Source organism: Mirounga leonina, unplaced genomic scaffold (genome assembly GCF_011800145.1).
Source record: "Mirounga leonina isolate KUSES-001 unplaced genomic scaffold, KU_Mleo_1.0 Mir_54, whole genome shotgun sequence".
NCBI lineage: Eukaryota > Metazoa > Chordata > Mammalia > Carnivora > Phocidae > Mirounga > Mirounga leonina.
Window position 1 is genome coordinate 8,673,844 of NW_023270812.1, and position 18,295 is coordinate 8,692,138.

Sequence of the window (18,295 nt, forward strand, 5' to 3'; positions counted from 1 at the left end):
TTCCTTCCTTCCCTCCTTCCTTCCTTCTTTCCTTCCTTCCCTCCTTCCTTCCTTCTTTCCTTCCTTCCCTCCTTCCTTCCTTCCTTCCTTCCTTCCTTCCTTCCTTCCTTCCTTCCTTCCTTCCCCCCTTCCTTCCTTCCTTTTTCCTTGCCCAACATGGGGCTTGAACTCACAACCCTGAGATCAAGAGTCCCATGCTCTAACGACTAACCCAGACAGGCTCCCCTCAACATAAATTTTCTTAATTAATTCTCACTGTGGTGGGAACAGAAGCCCATAAGGGTTCAGTAACCTACCAACATTCCTAAAAAGTTAGTGGCACAATAAAAACAAGGAAGCAGGTCTACACTAGTGTATTTTCCACCACACATATAACCAAACTTACAGGGTATATTTGATTTGAGATACTAGGAAGGACTGGGACTTTAAGGCTTTTGCAACACAAGCACTATATAAAAATAACACAATTCACAACTTCTAGTATCTTTGCTTCTCTAACTTGTTGAATTTAAAACCAGTCAAAATACAAGCATTATTTGATTATAATTACTTATGTTTTGGTATCTAATATCAGCACTTCCTTTTATAAATATATCCTCATTTTGTAAACAGTTTTCTCATTATAATATCATCATAGTACATGCACTCATTACAAAATTTTAAGAAAGAGGTCTACAGTCCACAATATCTACAGATTTCAATAGCTTGAAAATAATTTCCATAATATTACATTTTCAACATTATAGGAAGTAACTATTATTGAAGTAAAGCTCAACCTTAAGGGAAAAACCAAAAGACAGTTGACACAAAAGAGAATTAACTATCTTAAAAGGCCAAAAAGTGAACCCAACATTGCATAAAAAGCAAGCTTGTTTCATCCTGGTTTTCTTGTGCTTTGAACAACATTAACAGAACAAATTAGACTGCTGTAAGCAAAGAGTATCAGAATCCATTTCTTGATTTATGCTTGATTTTCTGGGTTTGCTGTCTCTGGTCAGGAGATAATTAAGAGGCAGGCCCTCACATAAATAGCTGACATCACTGGTCAATTGAGGAAGCTGCAGCCAACCACATTCCCCTCATTGTTTCTCCCACTGTTGTGCTTGTCAACACAAACTTCAAGTTATTGTCTCCAAAATGAGATCAATACCAGCACTGGTAAGAAACACTTGAACTTTCAGCAAGAGAAATTACTTTACCTAAATGACTATATCCAGACTGATTTACCGAGGTCTAAAAAACAAACCAAGAATAAAACAAGTAAAAATAAAAAATCTAAATAGTGCTTCTAATTTGGAGTTCTGTGAGTGTGGGATATAGGATCCATCACCCTAGGGCTCCGTGGCGGGCAGAATGGGGAGTGCTCCATGGCAGGCAGTGGTGAGGCCTGGCTCGGGGCCTCACTCCTGTTTCTTGCACATCTGCTTATCTCTTGTATGTGACAGGCCACTGAAGAGCAATTCGTAATTAATAAGGAACAGTGTTTTACTATAATGTTGTAACTACCAAAGGACTTCATATTATTATGTGTAAAAATAGTTAAACAAGATACATAAGCAAAAGGGATGCAAATGTCTAAAAAAAAAGTCAATTTTTGAATGTTAAGCTTGATTCTTAAGTTTGGTGACAGTGCTCCTTGTAGATGTTCAGACTGCGATATGACTGAGCGAGCGAGTCTCTACCAGTCAAACTCCACTCTGTTCTTTTAAGTGACAGGAGCTGCCATTTGAAGAATAAAGAAGGCTTTAGTTTCTAGTTGCAACAGAAGTGTGCTATGTGACTGATTAAACCAACTGGGCAGTTACAGAATAATGTGCCTAAGTCATTACATACACCAGCTCAACGTCCACTGCGGTCTTCCCGTAGTACGGGAAGGGGCAAGGGCAGTAGTTTTTAGGCATGCCCCGCTTCTGGGCAGAGGACAGCCTGCAGACTCCCAGCGGGCTATACCTTTACCTACCTGGGGCACTAGTAAGGTTTCCCGACATGATTTCCAAAAGGACCGCCTCCGGAAGACTGCATTTCCAGGAGGGACGCCAAAGCCTCCCAGGCGCGCTTTCGCCGGCACTGCAATGTCATTCCCAGAAGTACTACCTTCAGGAGGCGGGTCCTGGTGGGAATGATATCACAGTATGACAAGGACTGTCAGCACACCTGCGAATAGGCACAGGAGAGTGGGTAACAGGACATCTGCACAGCGGCAGTCACAGCGTATGGACATTCTACTTCCAGCTGTACCTTATTTCTTTGGTCTTCTTGAAGATAGGTTTTCCTTCCTTTTCCTCTCCAATATCAAAAAGGTCTGAATATAACTCCTTGTTCTTATGGTCTACCTGGAAAAGTGCACAACGATCGGCATTCACCAGATTTTTTGCATATATCTAAAGACAAACAATAAAACGAGAGTAAGCCAATGAGAAATTCAGAGTTTAAAGGCAAACTTTACCAGAAATAAATATAAATTTCAGCTGATCTATACTCTGTGTGGAAAACTGGCACTGTAACTCAACAAACAGAGGTATACGAATACAAACACTGCACGTCCCTGTTAACACGGTGACGTTGGCAGACACCGCTGCTCTGCGCAGGTGCCCCGGGCTGGGTGCTGAAACATGGCAGGACCATCCTGGGGGCCGGAGAGCAGCTGCTGGCCTCCCTCCCTCCGAGCCCTGCTGCACCCCGGCCTCGCTTCCAGGACCTCCAGGCTTCGACCCTCACGCCCGGTACCAGCCCTGTCAGCTCTAAGGCCGCAGTGCATTCTGACTGGCTGGCATTTGAGATACAGCAGTCGTGAAAAAATATGAAATACAACTTCTAACGAGGTTCATATTTACATTTGTTGCATTTTACTTGCTGCGTTAATAATAACGTGCAACAATCATCGAGTGTCTACTGTATGTGCCAACTCTCACACTTTTTTGAGTCTTCCTTCACTTAATCCCCACAATCACAATATTAAGTCAGGGAATATTTTTATCTCCACCGCACATGTTAGGATAATTGAGGCACAGAGGTAACTAGACTTGTCCACTATCACATGGCTAGTAAATGGCAGATAGGGTATTTGAACTCATACTAGTCATTTTCATGGCCCATGCTCTTAAAACAAGTATGCCTTTTCATTTCTAATTGGAAAACTGTGTATTCATTTGTCATTCACTTGTTCATCAATTTCCTTCCACAATTATTTCTTTAACGCCTAAAATATCCCACTGTCCTTTGTGGGTTCAGACCACAGTTACGGTTCAATTAGCATATTTACCTGGATTAAGAATTCTGGCAACTTCAACCCTCCAGATTTTAGACATAAAATTATTCTCCAGAGAAAAGAGCTGATTCTCAGAGAAAAACAGCCGTCACAGTCTATGCAAGAGGGACATGGGCCACCTTGTGGCCAGAGGAAAATATAAAATCTCATGTAAAACTACAGATTTAATGAAAAGAAATCAGCACAGTTTAGGTACCCTGGTTCATCCTCATAGTTTATACTTGTCTTTATAAACTGTACTCACTCACTCAAAAAATACTGGCTATGCCGGGGACTGAGTACATTGGGTATTATCAGTACGATAACTTACAATTTGTCTCTTTCCATTATCCCATGAATTCTGTGACACAAGAAACTGCTTCTTTTTCTCCCCACAATATTCCAAAAACCCAGCACAATACCTAGAGTAGAGGTCAGCTAACTAAAATCCATCTGCCAAATCTAGTCCATTGTCTGTTTTTATAAATAAATTTTTATTGGGAAAGAACTATGTTCATTCCTTTATGTATTGTTTAAGGATGCTACAATGGCAGAGTTGAGTGACTGCAATAGAGTACGGCCCATGAAGCATAAAACTTTACTATTCGACCCTTAACAAAAAACATCCGCCAACCCTTTAGAACATATAAGATCTCCATAACCTAAGAACCCTCAATAAATATTTGAGGAAGGATGAATGACATAAAGTTAGGGAGACAGTAATGGCAAACAGAAGAATCACCCATCTATTCTGCAAACTCATGGGATCTTGAATTGTTAAATAATAATAATGATCCTACACTATTAGAGATTACATTATGAAGCGGAATTTGCATCCCTATCGCCTAGGTCATGTTAATTGCTTAACACTTTGGCACATATTTATATTAATATTTATAAACATCTGAATGGAATGGACAATTTTCTAGAAAACGGAAATGTATTGAGAAGGAGTTGAAAAATCTGAAGACAACTGTACAACTGTCAAGGAATTATCCCCATAAAAGGTCTCAGGCTCAAATGATTTCAAATATGAATTATTTAAGAATCTTCAAATAAATTCGCATCCCATTTACAGTGTTCTATGTTCAGAAAGAACAAAACTTTTTCAGTTATTTTTAGAACCCTTGCTAAACTACTGATACTGAAAATTGACAAAGATACTATAAAAAAAGAAAATCACAAACCAATTTACCTTGGAAACAGAAGAAAACTCATAAATAAAAATTTTCAGCAAATCAAACTTAGGAATAAATTAACATATTACAATATTTAAAAATTATACTTTATTCAGAACTGTTCAGCATCATAAACTCTATTATTTCATAATATAATAAAACAAAGGAAAACAAATCACACAATTACCTTCATGGTTGTCAAAAATGCATGTGATGCAATTCAGCAATCATTCATGATAAAAACTTTAGTAAAATGGAATAGAAGGACATATGTACGTGTGTATATATACCCATATCGAAGCCCCTACAATGTCTGGCTTTGAACACCAACAGGGCTTATACCCAGTAGACCTAGCGGGCTCCCATGCAGACTTACTTGCCCAGAGACCAGCACAAAGCAGCAGGTGGAAAAGCTCCTAGAATGTATGTGAAGGAGATTCACTTACTAATTTTAAATTGTCTGCCAGATGGGCAGGAGCCTTTTGGGACACAAAAGTGCTGGTGGGTGCCATTTTTTCACTCCCCTATTACCTTGACAGCGCTGGTGGGCCACACTCTGGCCCCGCGCTCTCCCGTGGCCCTGTCAAAGCTGGTGGGTGCACCCCAGCCCAGTGCTCTCCCTCAGCCTCGCTAAAGCTGGCAGGGTGTAGGAAGTCTGTTCAGGGGATGCCCCTTGATCATCTGGCTGGGGAGGCTGGCAGAGGCGGGGAGCTTGCGTTCCTGAGTCCTATAGGATTGTGACAACCGGACAGACCGTTCTTGGCAGGCTACTACCCTAGGGCACTACACAGACAGCAGACTGAAACACACCCTTAGTCTTCCTGTGAAGAAGGCCTATTTACTTGTCCTGGCACCTCAACCTGAGGAGCAGACTTAGGTTTGCCACACATCAAGAGACTACGGAGGCGCCATCTGGGAAAGCAGGGTGGGGACGCCATCTTTGTGCTCTCCCTTGGTCTTGCTACAGCTTGCCAGTTCCTCTCAGAAAGGATCTGATATACTTGTCTGGAGCCCTGATTTTTACAATTGTCACCAATTTTTACAGATCACCTGGTCTGGAGGCCAGCAGGGTTCACGACTGTGGTCCCACAGGACTGTATATATCTGCATACTTCAAAAGCTGGTGCCTGACACTCTTGGTTCCAATCAGCCAGAAACCAGGTGCTGACTGAAATCTTTCCCTGTGCAACACTATTAGGTCTTGACACACCCTCAACAACGGGGACCTATCAGAATAAATCAGCCTCCTCAGATAACCACAAAGGTTTGAAAGACAACCAAGCACTAGGGCAAGTTGAATGATAAGGTTCACTGCCTGCACCAGGTCACTCCTTCAAGACTGGGAGAGGCAGCTGTTTCACCTAATATATAGAAACAAACACAGAGAGTCAAGCAAAATGAAGAAAACAGAGGATATGTTCCAAACAAAGGAACAAGATAAAACCTCAGGAAGAACAACTAGTGAAATGGAGATAAGTAACTTACCTGATAGAATCCAAAGTAATGGTCATAAAGATGCTCACTGAACATGGGAGAAGGACAGATGAACACAGTTGAGAACTGACATCCTAATCAATGATAAAGAGCTGAAGGGTTTTCCTCTAAGATCAGGAATAAGACAAGGATACCCACTCTCACTACTTCTGTTCAACACAGTATTGAAAGTTCTAGCCAGAGCAGTGAGGCAAGAAAAAGAAATAAAAGGCATTCAAATTTGATAAAAAGAAGTAAAACTGACATGCTTTTACATATAAAAAGCCCTAAAATCTCCACCAATAAACTATTAGAATTAATGAACAAATTCAGTAAAAAGTTGCAGGGTACAAAATGAACATACAAAAATCTGTTGCATTTCTTCCTTTTTTTTTTTTTTTAAAGATTTATTTAATTGGCAGGGGGGATGGGCAAAAGGGAGAGGATCTTTAAGCAGACTCCCTGCTGAGTGTGGAGCCCAATGCTTCTGGGCTTGATCTCATGACCCATGAAATTATGACCTGAGCTGAAACCAAAAGTCAGATGCTCAATCCGACTGAGCCACCTAGGTGCCCCCTGTTGCATTTCTATATACCAACAACGAATTATCATAAAGATAAATTAAGAAAACAACCCCATTTACTATTACATCAAAAGAATAAAATACCTAGGAATAAATTTAATCAAGGAAGTGAAAGACCTGTACACTGAAAATTTTAAGACACTGATGAAAAAACTGAAGACACAAATAAATGGAAAGATACTCCATGCTCATGGATTAGAAGAATTAATATTGTTAAAATGTCCATATTACCCAAAGCAATCTACAGATCTGATGCAATCTCTATCAAAATTCCGATGGAATTTTTCACAAACTAGAATAAAGAATCCTAAAATTAGTATGCAACCACAAAATATCTCAAATAGGCAAAGCAATTGTGAGAAAGAACAAAGGTGGAAGCATCATGCTGCCTGATTTCAAACTTATTACAAAGCTATAGAAATCAAAACAGAATGGTTTTGGCATAAAAAGAGAAATGTAGATCAACTGAACAGAATAGAGAGTCAACACATATATGGTCAATTAATTTATGACAAAGAAGGCAAGAATATAAGTGGAGAAAGGATAGTCTCTTCAGTAAATGGTGCCAGGAAAACTAGAGAGCCATGATGGAAAAGAATGAAACTGGACTAATATTTTATAATATAAAAAAATTAACTCAAAATGGAATCCATTTAATGGAATGGAAGACCTGAAGCCATAAAACTTCAAGAACAAAACATAGGCAGTAAGCTCTTGGACACTGGTCTTGGCAATGTTTTTGTTTCTTTGTTTTTGTTTTTGGATCTGATTCCAAAAGCAAAGGCAACAAATGCAAAAATAAGTGGGACTACTCAAGCTAGAAAGGCTCCTGCACAGCAAAGGAAACCATCAACAAAACGAAGAGGCAACCTACTGAATGGGAGAAAATATTTACAAATCATATCTGGTAAGGGACTAATCTCCAAAATACATAAAAAAATGCATACAACTCAATAGCAAAAAATAAACAACCCAATTAATAAATGGGCAGAGGACCTGAAAGGCATTTTTCCTAAGAAGACTTGCAGATGGCCAAGAGGTATATGAGAAGATGCTCAGCATCACTAATCATCAGGGAAATGCAAACCCAAACCACAATGAGGTATCACCTAAATCCTGTTAGAAGGGCCAGTATCAAAAAGATAAGAACTATCAAGTGCTGGAAAGGATGTGGAAAATTGGGGAACTCCTGTGCACTGTTGATGGGAATGTAAATTAGTGTAGCTACTATGGAAAACAGTACAGAGGTTCCTAAAAACATTAAAAACAGACCTACCATATGACCCAGGAGTTCTTCTTTCAGGTATTTATCCTAAGAAAACAAACACTAACTCGAAAAGCTATACCTGCACCACCATGTTCTCTGCAACATTATTCACAATAGTCAAGATATGGAAACAACCTAAGTGTCCACCAATGGATGAACGGATAAACTGTGGTATATGTCTATACGATGGAATACTACTCAGCCATAAAAAAGAAGGAAATCTTGCCTTTTGTGACAATACAGATGGATCTGAAGGCTATTATGCTAAGTAACATAAGTCAAATACTATTTGGTCTCACTCATATCTGGCACCTAAAAGACAAAACAAACAAATAAAACAAAACAAAGTTCATGGATAGAAAGAACAGAGTGGTGGTTGCCAGTGTGGAGGGGGATGGAGGTGGACAAAATGGACGATGAGGGCGGAAGATACAGACTTCCAGTTGTGAAATGAATAGGTCATGGAGGTGTGGTGTTTAGCATGGTGACTATACTCAATGGTATTACAGCACATATTTGAAGGTGGCTGGGAGAGTGGATCTTGAAATTTCTTATCACAAGAAAAAAATCTGGGGGGGTAACTTTTTATGGTGATGTTTGGTGACTAGACTTATTATGGTGATCATTTCGTCCTGTATACAAGTGTTGAACTGTTACATTGTACACCCGAAACTAATGTTGTTTGTCAATTACACCTCAATTAAAAAAGAAAAAACGACAACTAGGTAAGAAAATACATATTTGATAAGAGAATTCTACTGTTCAGTGATAAGGTTATTATGTTGAAAAATCAACTGAAGAACAATTACAGGTAGTGAGAAAGGCTTCTGTTCAGAGATTAGTGATTCTGAACATATGTTTACATTTTCATTCTCCCCAAATATTAGGCTTTCAGTCTGAAATGGCGCTCTCACACGCTGAAAAGGAATAGAGAAATCCTAGACACCTTTTGGGAATATTTATGAGCTCCAAGAATCAGAAGGTCATTCTAAAAGCCACCCGCCTCTCCTATGCACGCATGCGCACGCACACACAGAGGTTTACTCGTAAGTGGAAAACAATTTCCAGTAACAAGAATGGATTTAAAATTCAGTGAAAACAAGAACACTGTTGGATGGAAGCAGCGAGAGTAACAAATTTTCCTCAACGTGTACACTTCTCCTACCTAATTGTTAGGAATGTTTGTTGGAGGTCCCCAGCAGATACTGTGTAACTTTTCCTTCTATTCCTAATTTGCTGTTGAGTTTGCAGTTATTGGGTATTGAGCATTATAAAATTGTTGTATGCCATTATTAAAATGATGTAATTTTTCTTCCTTTACTCAATTAGAATAAGGAATTATATTACTTTATTACTTACTGTTGAACCACTCTTGCATTCCTGGGGTGAATGCTGTTTAGCTGTGATGTAATCTTTACTCCTCAGTTTGTTGTTACTATATATTTCTGACCTTTGCATCAATATTTTGCTCAATGGCTTTCCTTTTCTCTGTCCTTGGATAACACCGGCATTAGGTCGAAAAGCCAGATAGTAGCCAGCGTTGGTGAGAATGTGGGGAAACCAGAACCTATGTGCACTGCCAGTGGGAACATAATATGGTGTAGCTGCACAGAAACAGTCTGGCCGTTCCTCGAAAAGTGAACCACAGGGCGCCTGGGTGGCTCAGTTGGTTGAGCGACTGCCTTCGGCTCGGGTCATGGTCCTGGAGTCCCGGGATCGAGTCCCGCATCAGGCTCCCTGCTCGGCGAGGAGCCTGCTTCTCCCTCTGACCCTCCCCCCCCATGTACTCTCTCTCTCATTCTCGCTCTCTCAAATAAATAAATAAATCTTTAAAAAAAAAAAAAAGTGAACCACACACTAACATACGACCCAGCAGTTCCACTCCTAGGTACACACCCAAACCAACTGAATACAATTAAAAAAATGTATACAGATGTTCAAAGTAGCACTTTTCACATTAGCCAAAATGTGGAAACAAGCCAAATGTTCATCAGCCAATGAAAGGATAAAAAATAGCAGTCGTTCTGGTACTTGCTACAGCCTGGGTGGACTTTGAAAACAGTGTGCTAAGTGAAAAAAAGCCAGGCACAAAAGGCCATACGTTACATGATCTCTTTTATGTGAGTTGTCTAGAATACGTAAACCCATAGAAAAAGAAAGTAGATTAGTGGTTGTTTAGGACTGTTGGGGGGGTTGGAGGGAGGGAGGAGGATGGAGGCATAAGTAAGTGATGGCTAAAATGATATGGAGTGTTGTTTTGAGGTAATGAACATGTTCTTAATTGATTGGTGATGGTTGCACATATCTTTGAATATACTAAAAACCACTGAATTGAACACTTTAAATGGATGAAGTGTGCTGTGTAATTATATCTCAATAAAACTGTTTTTAAAAAGAAAATATTAATAATACTAGTCAACAAGTATTTCTTATACTCCTAGTCAAGCTATGTCAATCCAGATATTTATATTTTTACAGTTTTCTTAATATTTTTCACTTCTTTACAAACTCCTTAAATTTTGTCATAGCCAAACAAATGATTTTTTAACTATGCAATTAAGAACTCTTTTTCATCCAAATAAAACTATCAATATAACTAATTAAATAAGGAATGGGTTTGAAAGCAATAAATAACCCCTAATGTTACTAATTCCCTTCATAAGCTTTCGGTCTCTACAAGACACGGAGCATATAATACTCCATACTCAATTGCCATGATTTCAAAGAGAAATACATCAGTGTGTATCATGAAGCCTGGAGATAAGCCTATAATAAACCCATAACTTACTGCACAGGATTACTATCTTTTGAGAAAAGACCAGGAAAATGAGAAGGAGAAAGAACCCTTGTCAAAATACACAACAGGGCAAGAATGGTGCCAAGCAAGCCTGACAACCTGTGGAGTGCACATACAGGTCACTTTGGCTGTAAGCCGCTTCTTTAAAGGAGTCTCGCCAGAGAACTAAAGCAGCAACACAAGAAAATATGGATAAAACTCTACTTCCTATGGCTTTCAGCTTCAAGTGCCTATTAGTCTTCCAGATAGAGAGGAATAATTGTGATTAAAACTAAACAGAATGGACCTTAAGATCAAGAAGAGTCAGTTGGGAATTCCTAAGGTCAGTCGGTAGGCAAAAGGTATTTTGGAGAGTATAAAAAGGAACTAAATGTTTTTTCAAAGTATAGCTCACCACTAAATAATGAAAAACTCAGATGTTTTTTCAAAAGTTATTCAAAATACCTCCAAAATTAATCAAAAGTGACAAATAAATCAAAGCAACACCTCCGCTCACTAAGCACCATCTTTTCATCGTACTTAAAACACTTTATACATCAAATACATGAAAATATTCTACTAAGTATTAGGACATGAATCTAACAGTTAAATACAATCATTTTCAAAATAAAAAGCAGCCTACCATTATGTGTTCAAGTAGAGAGTCTATTGCGACTATGTTATCAAAATATGTCCTGAAAAAAAGGAACATAAAACTGGTAATTAATCTAAATAACAACATAGAACATATTAAACTGAATACATTTCCCATTTTTGTGTACATTTAAGCAAAAAATGTAAAGATATATGTTGATTTCTGTCCTTTTGTGGAAGCAACCAATAACATTACTTTAGAGAGAGAAATAAAACTTTATCATTAACTTTGGTATGAAGTCTCTAATTTCAGAGGATGAATTAAGTAATATTTTATTGGTAAGTACCTATTTTGAGAGAAAGTTTGTAGCATTTAACTAAAACTATGAAGGGATAAAATTGGGCTCACCATATTTAATATTTTCATGAATATCTGAAATAAAAATATTTAAATTTGCTAAATCTCATTAATATTGTTAAAATATAAATTATCACTGAAAAACTGGAAAGTTAAAATGTTAAACTGTACTGAGAAAGCAATGTAATTCATTTGAGAAGTAATACCAGAATACAAGAAATGATAATAGCCTACTGACTTTGCACAAGTAAATTATATATATTCATTACTATAAACAGCAAGTAAATATTTTGGAGATATATGGCACCTACATTAAAATGTCAACCTGATCAACAGATGAATCAGTAAGCATGTATTTCAGGGACTATGTTAATCTAGGATCTATTGGCAAGGTACTGCTTTCACTTTAGGTTCCTATGAATTTAGCAATGTACTCAGAATTAAGGTAACTTAATAATGATAAACAACGCCTTTTGTTGAGAAGACTACATTTCCTCTTCAGGTTGGAGCCAGCAAGACTTAGCACATGCTTAATCACTCTGTGCACAGAGGAACGTACAGCAAGGAATATGGTAAAGTCAAATGGGTTTCCCCTGGGGAGAGACTTACAGGGATCTAACAGGACCGTGGGAGACTTGCAAGATACTCAAATACACTAGCAAAGGAAGGCGCACAGCTTCTCTTTCTATGTGTTCTGAAGTAGTAACATCATGTGTCCCATAGACACTGTTTAATTCTCTCTCTCAGAGACATAGCTGACCTATGGGATCAAATGAGAGCCCTCTCACGCTCATGGTTCCCTAATTTCATATTTCAAGAAATACATGTAACACAAAGCAGCAACTCCAGACTAATTAGTGATGGGATTACAACACTTGTGAACGATAAGTTATTAAGTGCTGCCAAAGTGATCTACGAGAGAGAACATGGTCAGAGCTGCTGCTGGTGGAAGAACAGGTACGTTATTCTTCTATTAACTTGCCAGGGAGACCGTGACCCTGAAGTGACCACATCTTGGGGAATTATTTTAGATTTCAGGAATTCAGTAGATGGGTCAGATCTATGGATAATCTTCCTTTTAGCAGGCAAAACCAGTTATGAACCTCGAATGTAATAAATATCTATAACTGCTTTCACTGCCAGCCCAAGGAGGTTTTTCTAGGTCAAACTTCAGAGAAATGGAACATTTTCTCTAAAATGATATCTGAGCTACCATACATGGGAAAATTAAAATAATACTACCGATAATATGGTTTACTTTACTGACATTTGTAGAAAATGCCAGAGAGGACTTTTTGGAAAGTAATAAACTAAAACATTTCCTCTTCTACTGTTCTCAGTTTTCTCCTACAAAAATAGAAATACTTAGTGTCCTTAACATGCTCTAGTGAGTCTATTTAGAAAATATACACCAAATTGCAAATTAACATTATCACATATAAATCTGCAGGCCTTCACTTGTAAAGTGAACACAGATGAGAATGTAACTTCACGGTCTGAAATATGAACTTTCTTACCAGACTACTTACTGACTGCAGTGGACAGTCAGTCGCTGTCCGAGCCTGCACTTAACTTAAACCACTGATCAAGAAGACCTACCTCAACTCTAGAAATGAACACTTACTTTGATACATCAAGTAGGAAGTCATTCAATTCAGTCTGTTTAGCAAGGCCTCTGCATACCTACCATAGAAAATAATGGCTATTAATCATAAGAGATTTCTGCTTATTTAAAATAACAATTCCTGAATACTATTTACTTTTTTTATTTTAAAAGACTTATAAAGCAGTAATATTATTAGTAAGAAGTCATATTTATCAAATGTTTAAATGTGTTAAGCTCTGTTCTATGCGCTTTAGCGTTACTGTCTCATTTAATCATCACAAAACACTATAGATTTGGGGTTTACTTTTATAATTGAAGCATAAAGAAGTTCAGAACCATGCTCCCACTCTGGAATTACTAAGTGATGGAACCAGCATTCAGATCCAGGGAGTCTACCTCCAGAGTTGCTCTTTAAAACTTCTTTCCACTTTAAAAAATGACACTTGGTGGGTGGTGGTGTATGTGCCCACCACCCACTTGGGCACATATTCCATTTATACTTGCTATGGTCGGATCTGAAAGGTCCTTGCTCCTCATACTATTATCCTGTAACTACGCACTTTATCTCCTCCCCTCACAAACCGTGAGTGTGCTGAAACGGATTTAAAAAACAAAACAACAGTGAAAAGAAGTGGAGGGTACAAAGCTCCTGTGTCCATGAACCTCGAAGTCCAGTTGCCAGGAAACTCGATAAAGTTTGTGATCTTTTAAATTAGATCATATTTTCAAGAGAACCAGCTATTTTAAATTTGAGATGAAAGTTTTCATATACCATTTAGTTTAAAGGATGTTTTAATTTAGGAAATGGAGTCATAAAAATATAATATCAATGCTACTGCCAGAAGAGACCACTCCTTTGCTTTCAGTGGAAAACAAAACCATAATAGAACATACACCATTTACGGCATAAATAATTTATAATTACATATAAATATATAAAAATAATTACAAGATATTTAAGGCAGGGAACAAGTAAATATAAGTGAATAGACACAAAATTTCAGAAATAACAAAATACCTAATATCCAAAAATAACACATTAGAGTCCCTTATTAAGCCCCACCCCGTCCCCCGGTGACTGCACTTTAAACGACTCTTCTCTCAGGGAGCCCCTGTAAAAACACCCCAAAGGCACACCTGCACCTGATGTATTGCTACTGAAGCCCAGGCGAGATTTGCTGTTGCAACCTGAAAAAAGAGGATGAAACGCATTTTGATTAGTCACATGCAGACATCCTAACAAAGGACTCTAGCACGCATGTATATGAAGAATTTTCTGAGGCCACTGAGTATTTGAATATTTTGCCAAACATAGAGAATCAAATAGGTACAAGATTTCTCGTTTACATTTCCCGCCCCTTTATAAATGAGTTTAATGTTCTCGTTCCTCTTAACTTTGGATAAAAAGCAAGATGAATTGCTTGAGAGAGCTATCATCCAATGATTTTCACATAAAATAATTATTTCTCAGTTTAACAAAAATACTATTAAAATGGCCTCAACCCCCACTTTGCAATGAAGAATATTTCTAAAATTTTGCTGACAAGTTCTCAGTTACTAGCTATTCTACTTCTTTTATTATTCATTCACTTCCCAAACATTCACTGGGTGCTTCCTGGGTACCAGGCAGTACTCTAGGTGCTGGAAACCTGGCACCACCACCACCCACCAGAACAGCTTACAGTGGACTGTGGGAGAGAGAAAGACGAGAAAGAGGATAAGGGAAGTGCACAGGGTCTTAGCTGGTGACGAGGGGCTACAGAGAATCAGAGGCACGACATGGAGATATGTGCAGTGTTCAGGAAAGGCCTCCTCCCTGACATGGCGACATGCGAGGACACTCCTGAAGGAGGTGGCTGGGGTGGGGACAAGGAGGACACGCACAATCCAAGCAGAGGGAGAGCAGATGCAGAGGCTCTGAGCAGGAGCCGGTCAGCCTTGCTCAAGGACCCCGTGTGGCTGGAGGGAGGGAGCAGGATAGGAGTACAGGCAGGGATGTGGGCCTCTGTGTACTGGGAGTGACAGATCACTGCAGTATCTGGCTTTAGGGTCAATGAGCCAATTCTGATTCAGGGAATAGTGCATAGAGCTCATTGTTTCCAAATGTGATGCTGGAATCTTTGTTCAGGATATCCTCTAGGAGGAGGACTTTTTTTTTTTTTTTTAAGATTTTATTTATTTATTTGACAGGGAGAGACACAGCGAGAGAGGGAACACAAGCAGGGGGAGTGGAAGAGGGAAAAGCAGGCTCTCCGCTGAGCAGAGAGCCCGACGCAGGGCTCCATCCCAGGACTCTGGGATCATGACCTGAGCCGAAGGCAGACGCCCAACGACTGAGCCATCCAGGCGCCCCAAGGAAGAGGACATTTTTAAGAAAACATAGATAATCAGAATGTGAGAACTCTCTAAAGTCATCCTCCTACTTTATTTGATTCACAATATGGCATACTTCTTTTTTTATTGTTAGAAAGGGTTCTTGGTGGCGCCTGGGTTAAGCGTCTGCCTTCAGCTCAGGTCATGATCCTGGGGTCCTGGGATCGAGCCCTGCATCGGGCTCCATGCTCAGCAGGGAGCCTGCTTCTCCCTCTCCCTCTGCCTGCCTGTCTGCCTACTTGTGATCTCTCTCTGTCTCTCTGTCAAATAAATAAAATCTTAGAAAAAAAAAAGAAAAAAGAAAGGATTCTTACTAAAATCAGTTGCTATATTTCTAATTTAATCAGTTTTCTCTCCAAATAATTACAAAACAAAAATAACGGTAATGTTAAGCAAATTGTGGTTTTAAATATTCATTCATTTATTAACTGAACCATATTAATGAGTGCCCTCAACAGGCTAGCCTCACCTCCTGATGACTCATACAGAAGGCTTCTTTGCCCCAGTGCCGATACAGCTCGAGGATACCAATCAAGTCACCAATTGCAGTGACAATTGGTAAACAAAGAACAGACTGGATGCGAGTCCCTGACTCCAGTCCAGTACCTCTTGGAAATCGTTCATCCTGAAAAATCAAAGGAGAAAAGATATAAATTCAGTGAAAGAAATGGAATCATTATGTTGAGATTCTTATTTCTGCCAGAAATTGCCTAATACATGTAATAAAACATAGGCAGTCCTTTTCAAAGGAAAACCAAATGACAATGGACACTATAAACTATCTTTAAGAAAATGCTTATCTTTAGCAGCATGGCATCTGTTCACAGATACTGCTTTAGTGTTTCTTTATCCCTGTGCAGTAGAATTTAGTTAATCAATGAATACATATTCATTCCATGCAATAATAAAAGTAATTATGGTGGCTAACACACATCACCTTCTATGTGCTGGAACTCTTCCAAGGCTATGTAAATACCACATGAAGGAAAGTAAATATAAAAAATTGTTTCTCTTCTATTTTTAAGGTTAGAATAATACAGAAGTGTATGTTAATGATAGTCATTCTGATTGAATCTCAAAAGCTCACATTAAGTATTCAAATCATCCAATAATTATCAATTACGTGTGAAAAATGCAATTGGTTCTTTGACTTTAATAACTTTCTAGCTCAGCAAATCACTCAAAGGAATACAGGGAAATTGAATGAATTGATACCAAAGCACCAATTCTATTTATTCAATTTCTGTCTGTAGGAAGCTTTTCATTAATCAAGAACAGTACAAATATGTGTTTGTAATTTACAGATCTTTGGAAAGCCTGCATATACAATAGAACACTTTCAAATGACAAGTTGTATAGTATCTACTTTTAACACTTTAAAATTAAAAATATTTGACATACAACATTATGTAAGTTAAAGTTTAAACTGTTGATTTGATATATTTATATATTGTAATATGATTGCCATTGTAGTGGTAGTTAGCATCCCTATCATGTCACATAATTCTTTTTTTTAAATTTTATTTATTTTAGGGGTGCCTGCGTGGCTCAGATAGTTAAGCGTCTGCCTTCAGCTCAGGTCGGGCTCCTGGCTCAGCGGGGAGCCTGCTTCTCTCTCTCCCTCTGCCTCTCCCCCTGCTCGTGCTCTCTCTATCTGTGTCTCAAATGAATAAATAGAATCTTTAAAAAAAATAAAATTTTATTTATTTTAGAGAGAGAAAGCGCACACAAGCGGGGGGCAGGGGCAGAGGGAAAGGGAGAGAGAGAGAATCTCAAGCAGACTCCAGGCTGAGCATAGAGCCTGATGCGGGGCCCAATCTTATTACCCTGAGATCATGGTCTGAGCCGAAACCAGGAGTCAGAGGCTTAACTGACTGAGCCACCCAAGTGCCCCACTTGATTATCTTTATAATGAAGATCTAGTCTTTCAGCAACTTTCTTTATCTGTATCTCTACCTATACAGATAATTAGTGGCAAAACCAGAATTAAAACCCAGATCTCATGACTCCAACTTAGCACTTTTTCAGAGCAATTTCATTACACCTCTATAGTCGTTTGCCTACTTGTCAATTTTAAAGTCTAAGCTCATGTAGTGACATTTCATCACAATACTCACATATAGTGTGGAAGACTGTCATTCCCCACACCCGTGTCCTTCATCAGTATCTTCCAATACTGATCTGGGCTTGTTTATGTCATTTACTTTGGCTAATGCAAGGATAGTAAATTTGATGAAAGCAAGGGTTGAAAACTCACTTGCATGTTTCACTTATTCTCTGGAACCTCTCCACCATCATGAGAACATTCCAGGCCAACTTAACTTTACATAGGGAGGTGGGGGAGTGATAAACACAGAGAGCTGAGGCCCTCTGAGGCCAGCCAGCTGGTAAGTGACGGGCCAGTTGATCTCAGATGCACAAGCCCAGCTGAACACAGCCCAATCAGCAGAATGGCCCAATGCACGGACTCCTGAGAAGTCCCAGGTGGCCGCTGTAGGACAACACTACAACTTGGGGCAGGATGGTACTCAGCATTAGCTAACACATTCCTGGCCGTCTTGCCAGGATATACCACACAGAACAGTGATCACTTAGTTTACCTAAATATAAACATGCATTTTATGCTTAACTGTACTGGTAGGTGCTTAAATAAGAACTCTTCAAATCTAGCTCTCAGTGGGTATATAAGGTATGATTCTGTGAGGACAAATTTTAGTTTACATACAGATTCATTTATTGATCTGTATCTTGCTCTAATGCTTTTATAAAATGGCTTGAGTCATAACATCAAAATGATATGTCATCTTTATGAAATAAATACTTCAGGTTACAAATGTCAC

General features: G+C 38.8%; 1 protein-coding gene across 3 annotated transcripts in view; it reads right to left on the reverse strand.

Moving 5' to 3' along the window:
• Nucleotides 1-18,295, reverse strand: part of PDE10A (phosphodiesterase 10A) — a 294,100-nt gene that overhangs the window by 57,487 nt on the left and 218,318 nt on the right. For all 3 annotated transcript variants that reach the window (XM_034991990.1, XM_034991988.1, XM_034991989.1), the window contains 5 exons: nucleotides 15,925-16,080; nucleotides 14,220-14,270; nucleotides 13,101-13,159; nucleotides 11,168-11,219; nucleotides 2,239-2,381 (listed from right to left, as the gene is read on the reverse strand). In XM_034991990.1, coding sequence (XP_034847881.1) covers nucleotides 2,239-2,381; nucleotides 11,168-11,219; nucleotides 13,101-13,159; nucleotides 14,220-14,270; nucleotides 15,925-16,080 — 461 coding nt within the window. The remainder of the gene's footprint in view (nucleotides 1-2,238; nucleotides 2,382-11,167; nucleotides 11,220-13,100; nucleotides 13,160-14,219; nucleotides 14,271-15,924; nucleotides 16,081-18,295) is intronic.